The sequence below is a fragment of the Populus euphratica genome, unplaced genomic scaffold, assembly GCF_000495115.2.
Source record: "Populus euphratica unplaced genomic scaffold, PopEup_1.0 scaffold172.1, whole genome shotgun sequence".
Classification (NCBI taxonomy): domain Eukaryota; kingdom Viridiplantae; phylum Streptophyta; class Magnoliopsida; order Malpighiales; family Salicaceae; genus Populus; species Populus euphratica.
This window is the reverse complement of record NW_011499920.1, coordinates 71,066-82,650: the sequence shown is the minus strand read 5'-3', so window position 1 is coordinate 82,650 and position 11,585 is coordinate 71,066. Positions and strand designations below refer to the sequence as shown.

General features: G+C 29.4%; 1 protein-coding gene across 2 annotated transcripts; it reads left to right on the top strand.

Moving 5' to 3' along the window:
• Positions 1–1,701: 1,701 nt before the first annotated feature.
• On the top strand, positions 1,702–8,662 carry LOC105135021 (polyadenylate-binding protein-interacting protein 11-like). 2 transcript variants are annotated; one of them, XM_011039690.1, is made up of 11 exons: positions 1,702–1,924; positions 2,146–2,618; positions 3,154–3,261; positions 3,372–3,416; positions 3,494–3,566; positions 3,676–3,788; positions 3,903–3,962; positions 4,068–4,115; positions 4,208–4,276; positions 8,048–8,109; positions 8,209–8,662. In XM_011039690.1, the coding sequence occupies exons 2-11, from the start codon at positions 2,178–2,180 to the stop codon at positions 8,264–8,266; spliced, it is 1,077 nt and encodes a 358-aa protein (XP_011037992.1). In that variant the 5' UTR covers positions 1,702–1,924; positions 2,146–2,177; the 3' UTR covers positions 8,267–8,662. The 2 variants fall into 2 exon arrangements, with proteins under 2 accessions (XP_011037992.1, XP_011037993.1); XM_011039691.1 differs by lacking the exons at positions 3,903–3,962; positions 4,068–4,115.
• The last annotated feature ends 2,923 nt before the right edge of the window (positions 8,663–11,585 follow it).

Below are 11,585 nucleotides of genomic sequence, written 5' to 3'. Positions count from 1 at the left end.
AATAAGAGTTTATATTATACTTGTTTGACATACCATTAGTGGATCCTCTAACCTTGACATTGTTTGTTATCGTTGTTGAATCCTTACTTTAATTTTCCATCTCAAAGTTCTCATCATTTTTTTTTTCTTCTTCTTCTTTATTATTGTTGTTGTTACTACTACTACTACTAGTATTATTGGTATTATTATAGCTATTATTATTATTATTATTATTGTTACTATTATTGTTGTTTATAATTTGTACAATTAACCTCCCTGTGATTCGACCCCGGTTTTGCCGGATTATTTATTACTTCGACACTCTTGCACTTGGGAGAAGACATTAATCTTTTAGTCGTGTCAATAACCCATAATTGGGTTATGAGAAAGGTAATAATTCAAAATAACTACTTATCTTAATATTTATTTAACTGTCCTATAAAATTTTGTTTTATCCGGGGCTTATAATTATGAAGGAGTGACCAAATTGAAACCAGGAGATCGAAGTGTAAAACAAAGAAGAAATATTCAAATGTGGTAGAAATTTTTATTTTCGGTAATTGATTTAAAAGATATGAGAGAGTGTTTGGCTGAATTATAGTAAAAAAAAGAGAAAGTATAAGTTAATATTGATTTCATCCATAAAAAAAAAAATTGGTGTCAATAAGTTTTGATCGATAAGAGGAGTCTTATCTAGATGTTATTTTTCATTCTTATTGTCTACAATGATAGATCTATGCTTAAAATGTTTTTTTTTCTAGGATTTTGGTTTTGTGGATTTTTTATGGGCTAGGGGCCATGAATAGGTTTATTAAATTTTATATGATGTTTTTTAGGTGTCTTAAGGTAAAAAACAAATTAAAAATTAAGTTTTTTTTGACAAAACAAATTAAAGCTCAATTTGTTTTAGCAATCCTTCATTCACTTGAAATTAGGTGCATTGATTATTTTATTTTTTTCAACAAAAAAATAAAAGATAAATGACAAGCATATTAGATACCTTTTATATATATATATATAGATAGATAGATAGATAGATAGATAGATAGATAGATAGATAAGGTAGAGGGGCATGTGTTTTCAATAATAATAATAAAAATATTCAGCCCAAATATGGTAGTCTAAACTTTTTAAATTTGTTTATCATTTTAATTTTTTTTGTTGCAATTTCATCCTTTATTTTTTATTTATTTTTGAAATTTTAATAAATTTTTAATAAAGTTTTATGATGGTTTTTAATAAAATATAATTTAATTTTTTCTTAGTTTACAAATAAATCATTATTTTTTTTTTATACTAGGAGGCATTCTTTCAATACACTTTTGTTTAAACATTTTTTAAAATTTTATTTAATCATTTTTATTTTTATTTTTTATGGTTTTATTAAATAAAAAATAATTTAAAGAAATAATGTTATTAAATATAAGAGTCTATGACTGGATTTTAAATATCAAATTTGTACAATCACATTTATTTCTCAACTTTCTAATTTTATTTTTTTGTTAAATATATTTTAATTTTTATTTAGTTTTTAAATAATATTTTAATAGTTATAAAATATTTTAATCTATAAATATATATTTTTTAATTTATTCTCGAATTATCATTAACATTTTTTTTAGATTCATTTATTAGTTTTTGGGGTTTATGATTGATTTTTTTTTTTATATTAAAAACATATATATATATATTATGTTTTTGTTAAAAAAAATCCAACAGACGGGTAAGATAGGCGACTATGTATTATGCAGTGTTGCGAGTATACGCTGACGGTCTCCAGGTGTGCAAAACAAAACAGAGAAGGAAGGAAAGACCAGTCTTCAACAATCAAATTCTCTCTTTCACTGACAATTTCAAGATCAAAATGTGAAGAAAACCAGATCTAAGAAACCGATACATCCAAATACAACACAACAAGAAAACACAGACAACATCAAACAGCACTGTAAGGAATTATAAAGTTTGGTTCATTATTATTAATTTTTGTAAAGTTTTAATTTTTATTACTCTTTTTTTGTTGTCTCTATGATTTTTTTTTGGTTTGTTTTTAGTTTTCTCCGCAGTTATTTTGAGGTGGGTTTTGTTTCTTTTAGCTCAGTCTTGAGTCTTTGTATTTTTATAGCGCTAAAAATGGTTTATTTGTTGTGTTTTTCTCGTGTTCTGTAGTTGATTTTGAGGTTTGTTAGAGAGAAAACATCATGGCTGTTGGAGAGAATGTTAGTGTTGATTTGGGGAATTTTAGGGCGGAGTCAAGTGTATCATCATCATCAAATGAGCAGGATCATCACATCCACAACAACAATGCTCTTATTCAGCCTCTGTACTTGAAGGTCTCCCAGGTGGGCCATCATCAGGTTCCTTATAATCATCATCATCAACAGAGATCAAATGGTGGGGAGAGTTATAAGAGGGAGATTAGAGAGTTGCAGGAATTATTCTCTAAGTTAAACCCCATGGCTGCTGAGTTTGTGCCTCCTTCACTTTCCAACAACAATAGTTTCGGTACAGTTAATGGGCTCAATGGAGTTAATGGGGGTTTTTATGGCAACAGCAGCAGCAGCAGCAGCAACAACAACTTGGTTGTGAATGGAAATGGCTTCGACAGAAATGGACAAGTGAATGGAAATGCTGCTAGAAGAGTAAAAAATGACTGCCTTTTTAGCTGATTAAATAAGTATTTTTATCATAAACTTCAAGAAAGAAAAAAATGAAAGGAATTTTAAATGCTTTTTTTGGTGTAGTGTTTTTTTTGGGTTAATTGAATTGACAAGGTTTAGTTGAACTAGGACAGACCTAGTTTTGAAAAAGATGAAACTATGTGGTTCAATCGCTTGTTTTATGTTGGTTTTTATTTGTTTAGATAGTTTTTCTGGTTGCCTGAATTAGATATTTTGAACATGAAATATGGAATTGGAATCTTGTGTTTTGTGGTTTTGGATTATTCGAAGAGATAAAAGCAAACAGAAGTAGCTTTATTATATATTTGGTTTGGCTGGTGAAGGTTATTGTTCAAGTGTGTCTAAAATGGTCAAATTAAAAATGAGAACTTTAATGAGAAGTTTTATTTGATTTTAAAGAGGTTTTATTATCCCTTCAGGTTAATGAACTTTAAAGGGCTTAATTTAATGCCTATGAATTCTAGAATTTGTTGATGGGTATTTTTGCTTGTTTCAGAAGAAAAATTATGGTCAAGTGAAACGTAGAATCAGTAGCAGGACAAGTATGGCTCAACGGGAGGATACAGTTCGCAGGACTGTGTATGTCTCTGACATCGATCAACAGGTAGTTGCTTCTCTGTGATTGTTACACTTCTTTTGATTTCTATGTTGGTTTCTGCATGCATCATCTATTTGTATTAACTACTGATTTATTGGCTTCTTTCATGGAATTAGGTCACTGAAGAGCAACTAGCAGCTCTATTTATTAATTGTGGACAGGTAATGGTAATCTAGCTGCTTATCTAGACAGCTTTCATAGAACTGTACTTTCGAACAAGTTCCTTTCTCTTGTGCAGGTTGTGGACTGTCGTATCTGTGGCGATCCCAATTCTGTACTTCACTTTGCCTTTATTGAGTTCACTGATGAGGGTAATGCTGATCATGTGTGCCGCAATGCCTCAATACCTACCTTAGGATTCCATTGTGTGTGTGTGTGATGGTTATGTGCTTATGTATGCTTTGGTGGTTGGCTATACAGAAGGTGCACGGGCTGCCTTGAGCCTGTCTGGGACGATGCTTGGATACTACCCTGTTAAAGTGCTGCCCTCCAAAACAGCCATTGCACCAGTTAATCACACCTTTTTGCCCAGGGTGAGAATGCTTTGCCATATGGCCATTGAATCATTCCAAATTTCTGACAGTAAACATTTGTGTGTTAGTTTGATGCTGTATACCCTGCTGATCACTTGTTTCTCCAAGTTTTAGAATGATGATGAGCGTGAAATGTGTGCAAGAACTATCTACTGTACCAATATTGATAGGAACGTGAGTATCTGGATTACCATCACAAAAATAATCCCTTTTTTTTTCCGTGAAAAGTATTGTAATTGATGTTAATTTCTGTGGCTAATACGACTTAATATTCTGCAGTTTACTCAATCAGATATAAAACTCTTTTTTGAATCACTCTGCGGGGAGGTTTGTTATGGTGAACTTTAAAGCTCCTTTTCTTTTGGGTGTTACAACACTGTTAGTGTGATTTTTTTTTTGGTTTGGCTTATTTGATGCAGGTTTATCGCCTGAGGCTGTTAGGAGATCATCATCATCCAACTCGTATTGCTTTTGTGGAGTTTGTGATGGTAATTACTTCTTTCTTTATTTCTAATGCTGAACTTTCACTCTCTTTCAACATCAAACAAATTTAGGTGGAGTTTAGTCTAGCACTTGGCAAGGTAATAAAGGATTCTAGGCGACAAGGTTGTTTTGACGCAGGGCACTATGCTCTTTGAAATCCTAAAATGGCCATATGATTATTTATTAAGTAATACTCTAAAAGGTGTGGGGAACACTGCTCCCCATTCACTAAGGAACAAATCATTGTGGATTGTTATGGTAGTTTGTTTTTTTAGCTCCTCTTTGTATCTTTTTAATGCATCCTTATAGACTCAAATTGATGGCCGTTTAAACCATATTTATTAAGGAAGGGCAAGATTTAAGGATAGGGGACTAAAATGAAAAACACGACAAAAAGAGTTGGTTTTGCTAAAATTGGGGCTAAACATACACCTTAGCTCTCAAATTTGTCAGATTATAAGCTTTCAGTCTCAAACAATTTATAAAATCTAATTTTGGTCCAAATGTTTTTTATTTTTATTTTTATTTTTGGTTTCTGGTTTGAAAGAGAGGAGGGAGAGTGGCTGAATTCTAGTGGTAGAGAGAGAGTCTTGGTTGAGACTGATTTTGGCCACAAAAATAGGTGATTTTGGTTTCATTGGGTTCCTTTCGATGAGTAGAGTTTACACAAGGTATTGTTTTTCCCTTACACTTGCCTGAAATGGTGGATTTGAACCCGTAAAGAATTTTGATTTCAAGTTGATTGTGGATTTTAGAGATAATTTTTAGGTTGTTAAAGGCTATGAATATTTTAGAGTGTTTTTATGTTTTTTTAGGTCGAAATATGGTTCAAAACAGGTTTTTCTGGGTCTGAAACAGACCAACCCATTTTTTTTTTTCAAATCATTAAAGGCCTTTAAGAAAATTAAAAAGAATAAGGCCCATGATTTGATTTTTTTTTCAATTAGTTTGATATTTTGTTGGTTCTTAATTTTATAGGTGTCTATTTTAGATAAAACAATTATAAAAAAAGATAATTGTTGAATCTAATTAAATTCATGACCTAGGTCTTGAGTTTGGTTGATTTATTTTGGTTGGGTAGGGATCGAGCGTGATAATTTTTTTATTATATAAATAATTCTCAATTTATTTAATTAGATGCATGTATGAACTTTTAAATCAAGCTTGAGATTTTTTTTTTGGATAAAAAATATCTTAAATAGCTAGTATAAACCAGAACTAGATTGATGGCTTGTTTGACGCTGCGGGCTAGACCCATTTTTTAATCGAAAAATGAGTTCAAGAGACACTTATATTTTTAAAGAAGTAAGAGAAATTCGATAATTAGGTTAAATATTGATTAATTTGATAATATTATAAAAATACGAGGCAACAATAAAAAAAGATAATTATATTTCAATTCTCATTAATTTTTCAAACAGTGACCTATGCTATTAGATTGAAACTACTCTATATAAAAAAATTATAAGGATTAAAATTACACAAAAAACCCTACAAAAAAATCCAAAATAAAAAATAATAATTAAAAGAATGAATGTTAAGATCGTAAAAAAAGGAAAATAAATCAAAGGGCAATAATAAATTTTCAATTTGAGAGATAAATTGTAAAGAATAAAAACTTTAACAGAAGGATAAAAATCAAAAGAATGAAGATTAAAATAAAAAAAATATACTATAAATTTGGATTGAAAGGTGAAATTAAAAACACTGAAACTTTTATAAAAGAATCAAGGAAAAGTAAATTAGAAATCATAAAAATAAGGATCAAATAAAAAACATCAAAACATAATAAAAGAATTGAACATGCAAAATTTTTCAACATCTTTTTTTTACATATAAAAAGTCCTAGATGTAAATTAAAAGCTTATGTACAAGTCTAATTAAACAAATCAATAACCATTGTGTAGAGAAATAATAATAAAAAAATCATCAACAATAAACAAAATGAAACTAAAAAAATCTAAGATGTTTATTCGCCCCAATCATTAAAACAAAAGATGTGTTGCCTGCATCAGTAAATAATTTGTTGTTTGTGAATCACAGTGTCGGAAAAAACAAGGTCCCAAAGTTTTTGATAAATAAACCTATTTTCAACCTATTTTTGATAAATAAAAGACCTCGAAAGACTTTAGGAATCTTGCTAAACCAATCTATGGCTTTGAAAAACATAAAAAACCAACTGAAAACCTAAAATCAACCTAAAAATCAAAATCTTTCCAAGCTCAGATCTGAGTCAAGAAATTAGTTGACAAAAAGAACGATTGTTTTGGTGGCTGAAATTGTCACCAACAACTCTCTTTACACTGAAATCTGACGACTCTCTCTTTCTTCTCCCTCCAAAAAGGGATTGAAAAACGAGAAAAAAATGAGGTTTGATACCAAAAATTGAATTTTTAAAAATTATACGAATTGATTAACCTAACAGCTCAAAAAGATGAACTTTTAGAACAAATTTCAAATTCGTATCCTAGTCAATCTGTTTTTTTCACTTCATTCCAGTGTCTTTCAATTCAACCCTTCCTCTTTTTTCTATTTTGTCTAGTTTCATGACTAGGAAGATTAGACTCGTTTCACTTGGTTGAGGAGGTGTTGATGTAGAGACTATAAAACCCTTTGTTGGTGAAGTCAATAGGTGTTAGTCCCTCTCAAGAGACAACATGTCATGATTCAGTTAGCTTCTGACCCCATCATCATTAATCCTTGCTCTCTCAGCATCAGAAGGTCCGATTGTTTCTGCAGTAACCTGCAGTTTTAACTGGTCGATTGATTCCTTGGAATTTGAATTGGTCAACCTTTTTCAAGGACAATAGTTCTCGGGACCTCTGTTGTATTCAACCGGTCGTTTGGTTCATGGGGCGGCTGAACTGATCAACTAATTCCACCTAATTTGTCTGTTTGGGTTACTGATTTTGCCGCAACAACACGGTTGGGACCTCAGCCGCTGCTATGCATAATTGGCCAATGACTTTACAAATTTCAAAAGCTATTGGTTTCCATACATAATCAACCATAATTGTGATGGACTCTATAGATAACCTACACCGAAGCTGAAAAACATAAATTATAGGTATTGAAGCATCCAATTCCACTCAAATTCTTGCATAATCAAATCGGGTGTCACTAAAAGTGTGTTCGTCACGAGCCAAAAAGGGGAAAGGTAATCCCTGAAGGTGAATCCATATTGACACTTTCGTGATTTGGTTCTTGTTAAGAACAAAGTGTGGAAGCCACAATTGGAGAATAATAGATCCCAGCCAAACATCCACGATCCCTTTTCCATAACCAAGTTAGCATCATCCTTACTTTTAAAACCAAAGATCAAGAAACCTTGTTGTGTCATTATGACACTCTCAAGACCATAATTCTTCCATACTCAAATAGAAATAAATGCACTGAATTACTAATTCAAAGTATTTTAAATATTTTAATATGTATTATTATATTAATATATACTATTGAAAAACAAATAAAAGAAATATTGTTCCTTCCCAAACCTTGGAAAAAATGTTTCCCCCAAATTAACTTTTTATATATATATATATATATATGTCTACTGAAATTTGTCTCTCCCACATGGCCGCTCCATTGCCCCAGTGATATTTCTTGCACTATTTTTGTTATTTGTCTGCCGCCTTATGCTAGCTAGCTAAGATACTATCCGATATCTGAATGGTTTCATTATTAGTTTAGTGATATGCGGACTCATTTTGTGCTTCTGTAAATTGGCTATCAGTATGAAAGAATCTGTGATTTAATTACTCTTTACTCCTCTGCAGGCTGAAAGTGCAATAGCTGCTCTCAACTGTAGTGGTGCGGTTATAGGTTCATTGCCAATAAGGTCAGATAGCAAGCTGTTCCTCTTCCCTCGAGAATTCTGAATCTCTATGACAGAAAACTGATAAATGCTTTGGTTGACCTCTGGTGTTTCTATTTTCAGGGTGAGCCCATCAAAAACACCTGTGCGGCCCCGTGGTCCTCGTGTTTCTGTGCTTTGAAGTGCTTGGTGCTCCAGTCGACTTTCAAGCCAGCTTTTATATATTTTGAAACGTACACCTGACCAATGTAAAGATGAACCCTTGTTTATATACTTCATGGCTCCATCCTTGCCTCCTTTGCCATTAAACGTTCTTATCCTATGAGTTATCTTTTGGTTAATCGAGCAATATATAGAGTTGGATGGAACTTCAAGGCTCTAGGAAGATTTAATGTATTATTCCTCTCAAATGTGGATTGGACTCACCTTGAAGGTTGAACTTCGGCGATCTGTTTCTGAAACTTGAGACTTGTTATTATGAAAAATCGAATGGTTCCTGTAAAGGCTTGGGATGTTAACTCAATTCGAACTTCACCTTGTTGATCTTTGAAATGTCTGTTTTCAGTTGATTGGGTTTGTGTCGTATTTGTGCTTGAATGTTTTCGTTCTTTTTTTCAAATTATTCTTCCGCCTTGAGTTCTGTATAGCAGTTGATGGTGCCTCAGGATACTAGCTGTATTTGTTCATATCGAACCTCGATTTCTCTAGACATTGCCATGTTAATCGAATAGTCATTGTAGAGGGTGGCAATGCCTGATGATTTTGGAAATTGTAGTTTTGCTGCCCTAACATAGAATCACAACGCAATGGGTGATATTATTGTCCGAAACTAGTTAAATGAACTACAATTTAGTTCTATCTGAGCAGAAGAAATCAACAAGAAAACTTGCTCCCAAGTGCTCCGCTGTGAGGCCTCAAACGTGTAGAAGACATCTCAATGCCTTCCCATCACTGAGCAACCTGAATGCTTCGTTTATCTTCTTTTATCTTTTCAAATTTTTCTGCTGAGCAACCTGAATGCTTCGTTTATCTTCGTTTATCTTTTCAAACTTTTCTATATTTATTTATTATTAAAAAAGTTGGTCAATGAAAATATTTTTCTGTCAATAAAAAACACTTTTCTATCAAAAACAATTTCGTTTGATTTTTAAAAAAATATTTTCCTTTTATTTTAGATGGAAAACACTTTTTAGAAGTTGTAAAAAATTTAAAAATATTATATTATTTGCTAATTATATCAAATTTGATCCTCAAACTTTTAATTACTATATATTATGTTTTAATTTTTTTTTTCAAATTTATCCCTTAAAATTTGATTTTTATGATTGTTATTTACTTTTATCTTATTATTTTTTTAATTGAAATTTTTTATCTATCAAATTTGATTCTCATTCTTTTGATTGTTACTTATTTTATTTAAAATAATTTATAAAATTATAATTATAATTATTTTAATTTCATCATCTTTTAATTTTTTTATCTGTTAGATTTGATCTTTATTATTTTAATTATTATTTTTTTTATCTGAGATAATTTATGAAATTAGATTTTTTTTGAATTCTATTCTCATTAAACTTTTTAACTTGTACGATTTGTTTCTTATTATTTTAATAAACTTGAAAAAAACATTAATAAATTATTTTTTAATTTATTTTTCATAATATAATCAAATATTGAAAAACGTTTTCAAACTTATTTTTTATGACACTGTCAAACATTTGAAAATAATATATTTTCTTATAATTCACTTTCTAAAAAAACTATTTTTTATAAAGAAACTATTTTCTTACAAACAAATAAGGTTTTAAGAATAAATTACAACAATAAGACTTTTAATTGCTGGAATGTGATTGGCCAAATACCTTTTCTTTACTTTTTACCTTGGCAACTCTCTTTCCTCTCTCGATATGCAAGGGTTGAAACATAATAAAAATAAAGTTTTAGATAAAAAAAAACTTAAACAATAAAAATTTAATATGCATAATTTTAAACTATAGAAACTAAATTGAAGTTTTTCATGCATGTTAACAATTAATCTGAAAAAAATTTATGTTTCTAATTAATATTCATTTTTGTCTTTAATTTTTTAATTTTCTTTTAAATATACACTAAAATTATATTTTATAAAATAAATCTTTAGTTTAACTTTAGAACATTCCATATATGACATATTGGATAAATGACATGAATCAATAGGCCCGTTAGACTTTTCATTCATAATAAAATTTAAGAAACTTGTAAAAATTTTAAATAAAGGAATATGAAAAAAAGGCTGGCTTTGGAACTGTGTGACAGGAGCAAGTTTCTAATTTCCAATGTTGAGTCTAAATAACTTATAATGTGTTTGTTTTTGTTTTTTTAAAAAATATTTTTGAAGATTTTTTTAAAAAATTTAAACTAATTTTTTAATTATTTTAATAAGTTAATATTAAAAATAATTTTTTTAAAATAAAAAGAATATTATTTTAATATATTTTTAAACAACAACTACAATTCTAAATATCCATGCTGTCCCTCCGATTTTTAGCCTCATTAATTCCACTGATTCATTAGCCAGCAAAGTTCTTGAATGTTCAAGGTCCACCAATAATCGAGATGGGACAGCAAGAAATTAATGGCTGAGGTCTCCATTTATGAAGAGGGATAACTAAACTGGAAATTGTTTAGTGGACACAACAGCTTTCATCACCAATATTTCTTTTTATTGAATCCTGAAGTAATATTTTATTAGTTATTTTTTTTATATTTATTTTGAAAAAAATTATAAATATAATTAATATAATACTATAACTAATATTACTGAACACTATAAATTACTGGAAAATCCAGAATTTAGAGTTTTAAAAATAACATGTTAAATGTTGGAAACAAAATTTAAAATTTGAATTTTTTGAAACAAATAACACAAATATATCAATTATTTTTTTATTTTTTAAATTCAAAGAAAATTAGTGAGTACCTTACCCCCCTTGAGGATAATGTTGAGAAAATATTCATTCAGGACTTGTGATTCATGAAATTTAAAGGACCCAAGTACTACCACCAAAATGAAAATAGAATTCGTATGTGATCATCTCCTGACCCATTTTGGATGGGATTGAAAACGTCAAAATCTTAATATATATTACAAATTTTGGATTTTAACTTGCCAGCTCTCATGTGTTAGCATTTACTTAACTATCTTACCTAGAAGGATTAGATATTTTTATTTTCTAAGAAAAATTATGCATACGATATATATATATATATATATATGTATATATATATATATAATTTAAAAAAATTTAATATTAAAATTTTTATGAATATATATAATTAATAAAATAAAAAACTATGTGTTGAATAAATAAATAATTTTTTTTAATAATACTTGAAAATAAAATTTAAAAAATCAAGAAATAAGCATAGATTAATATATTTGATCTTGAAATACAAGATATTTATCTGGTCATGAAAATAATTTTTTTTATTTAAGAAGATGATAATAGAAATAGAGATGC

Coding starts and splice junctions, on each gene's coding strand:
- LOC105135021 (XM_011039690.1), top strand. CDS start 2,178: ATGGCTGTTGGAGAGAATGTTAGTGTTGATTTGGGGAATTTTAGGGCG. Junction 3,262..3,371: donor TCTCTGACATCGATCAACAG/GTAGTTGCTTCT, acceptor TCATGGAATTAG/GTCACTGAAGAGCAACTAGC. Junction 3,963..4,067: donor GTACCAATATTGATAGGAAC/GTGAGTATCTGG, acceptor AATATTCTGCAG/TTTACTCAATCAGATATAAA.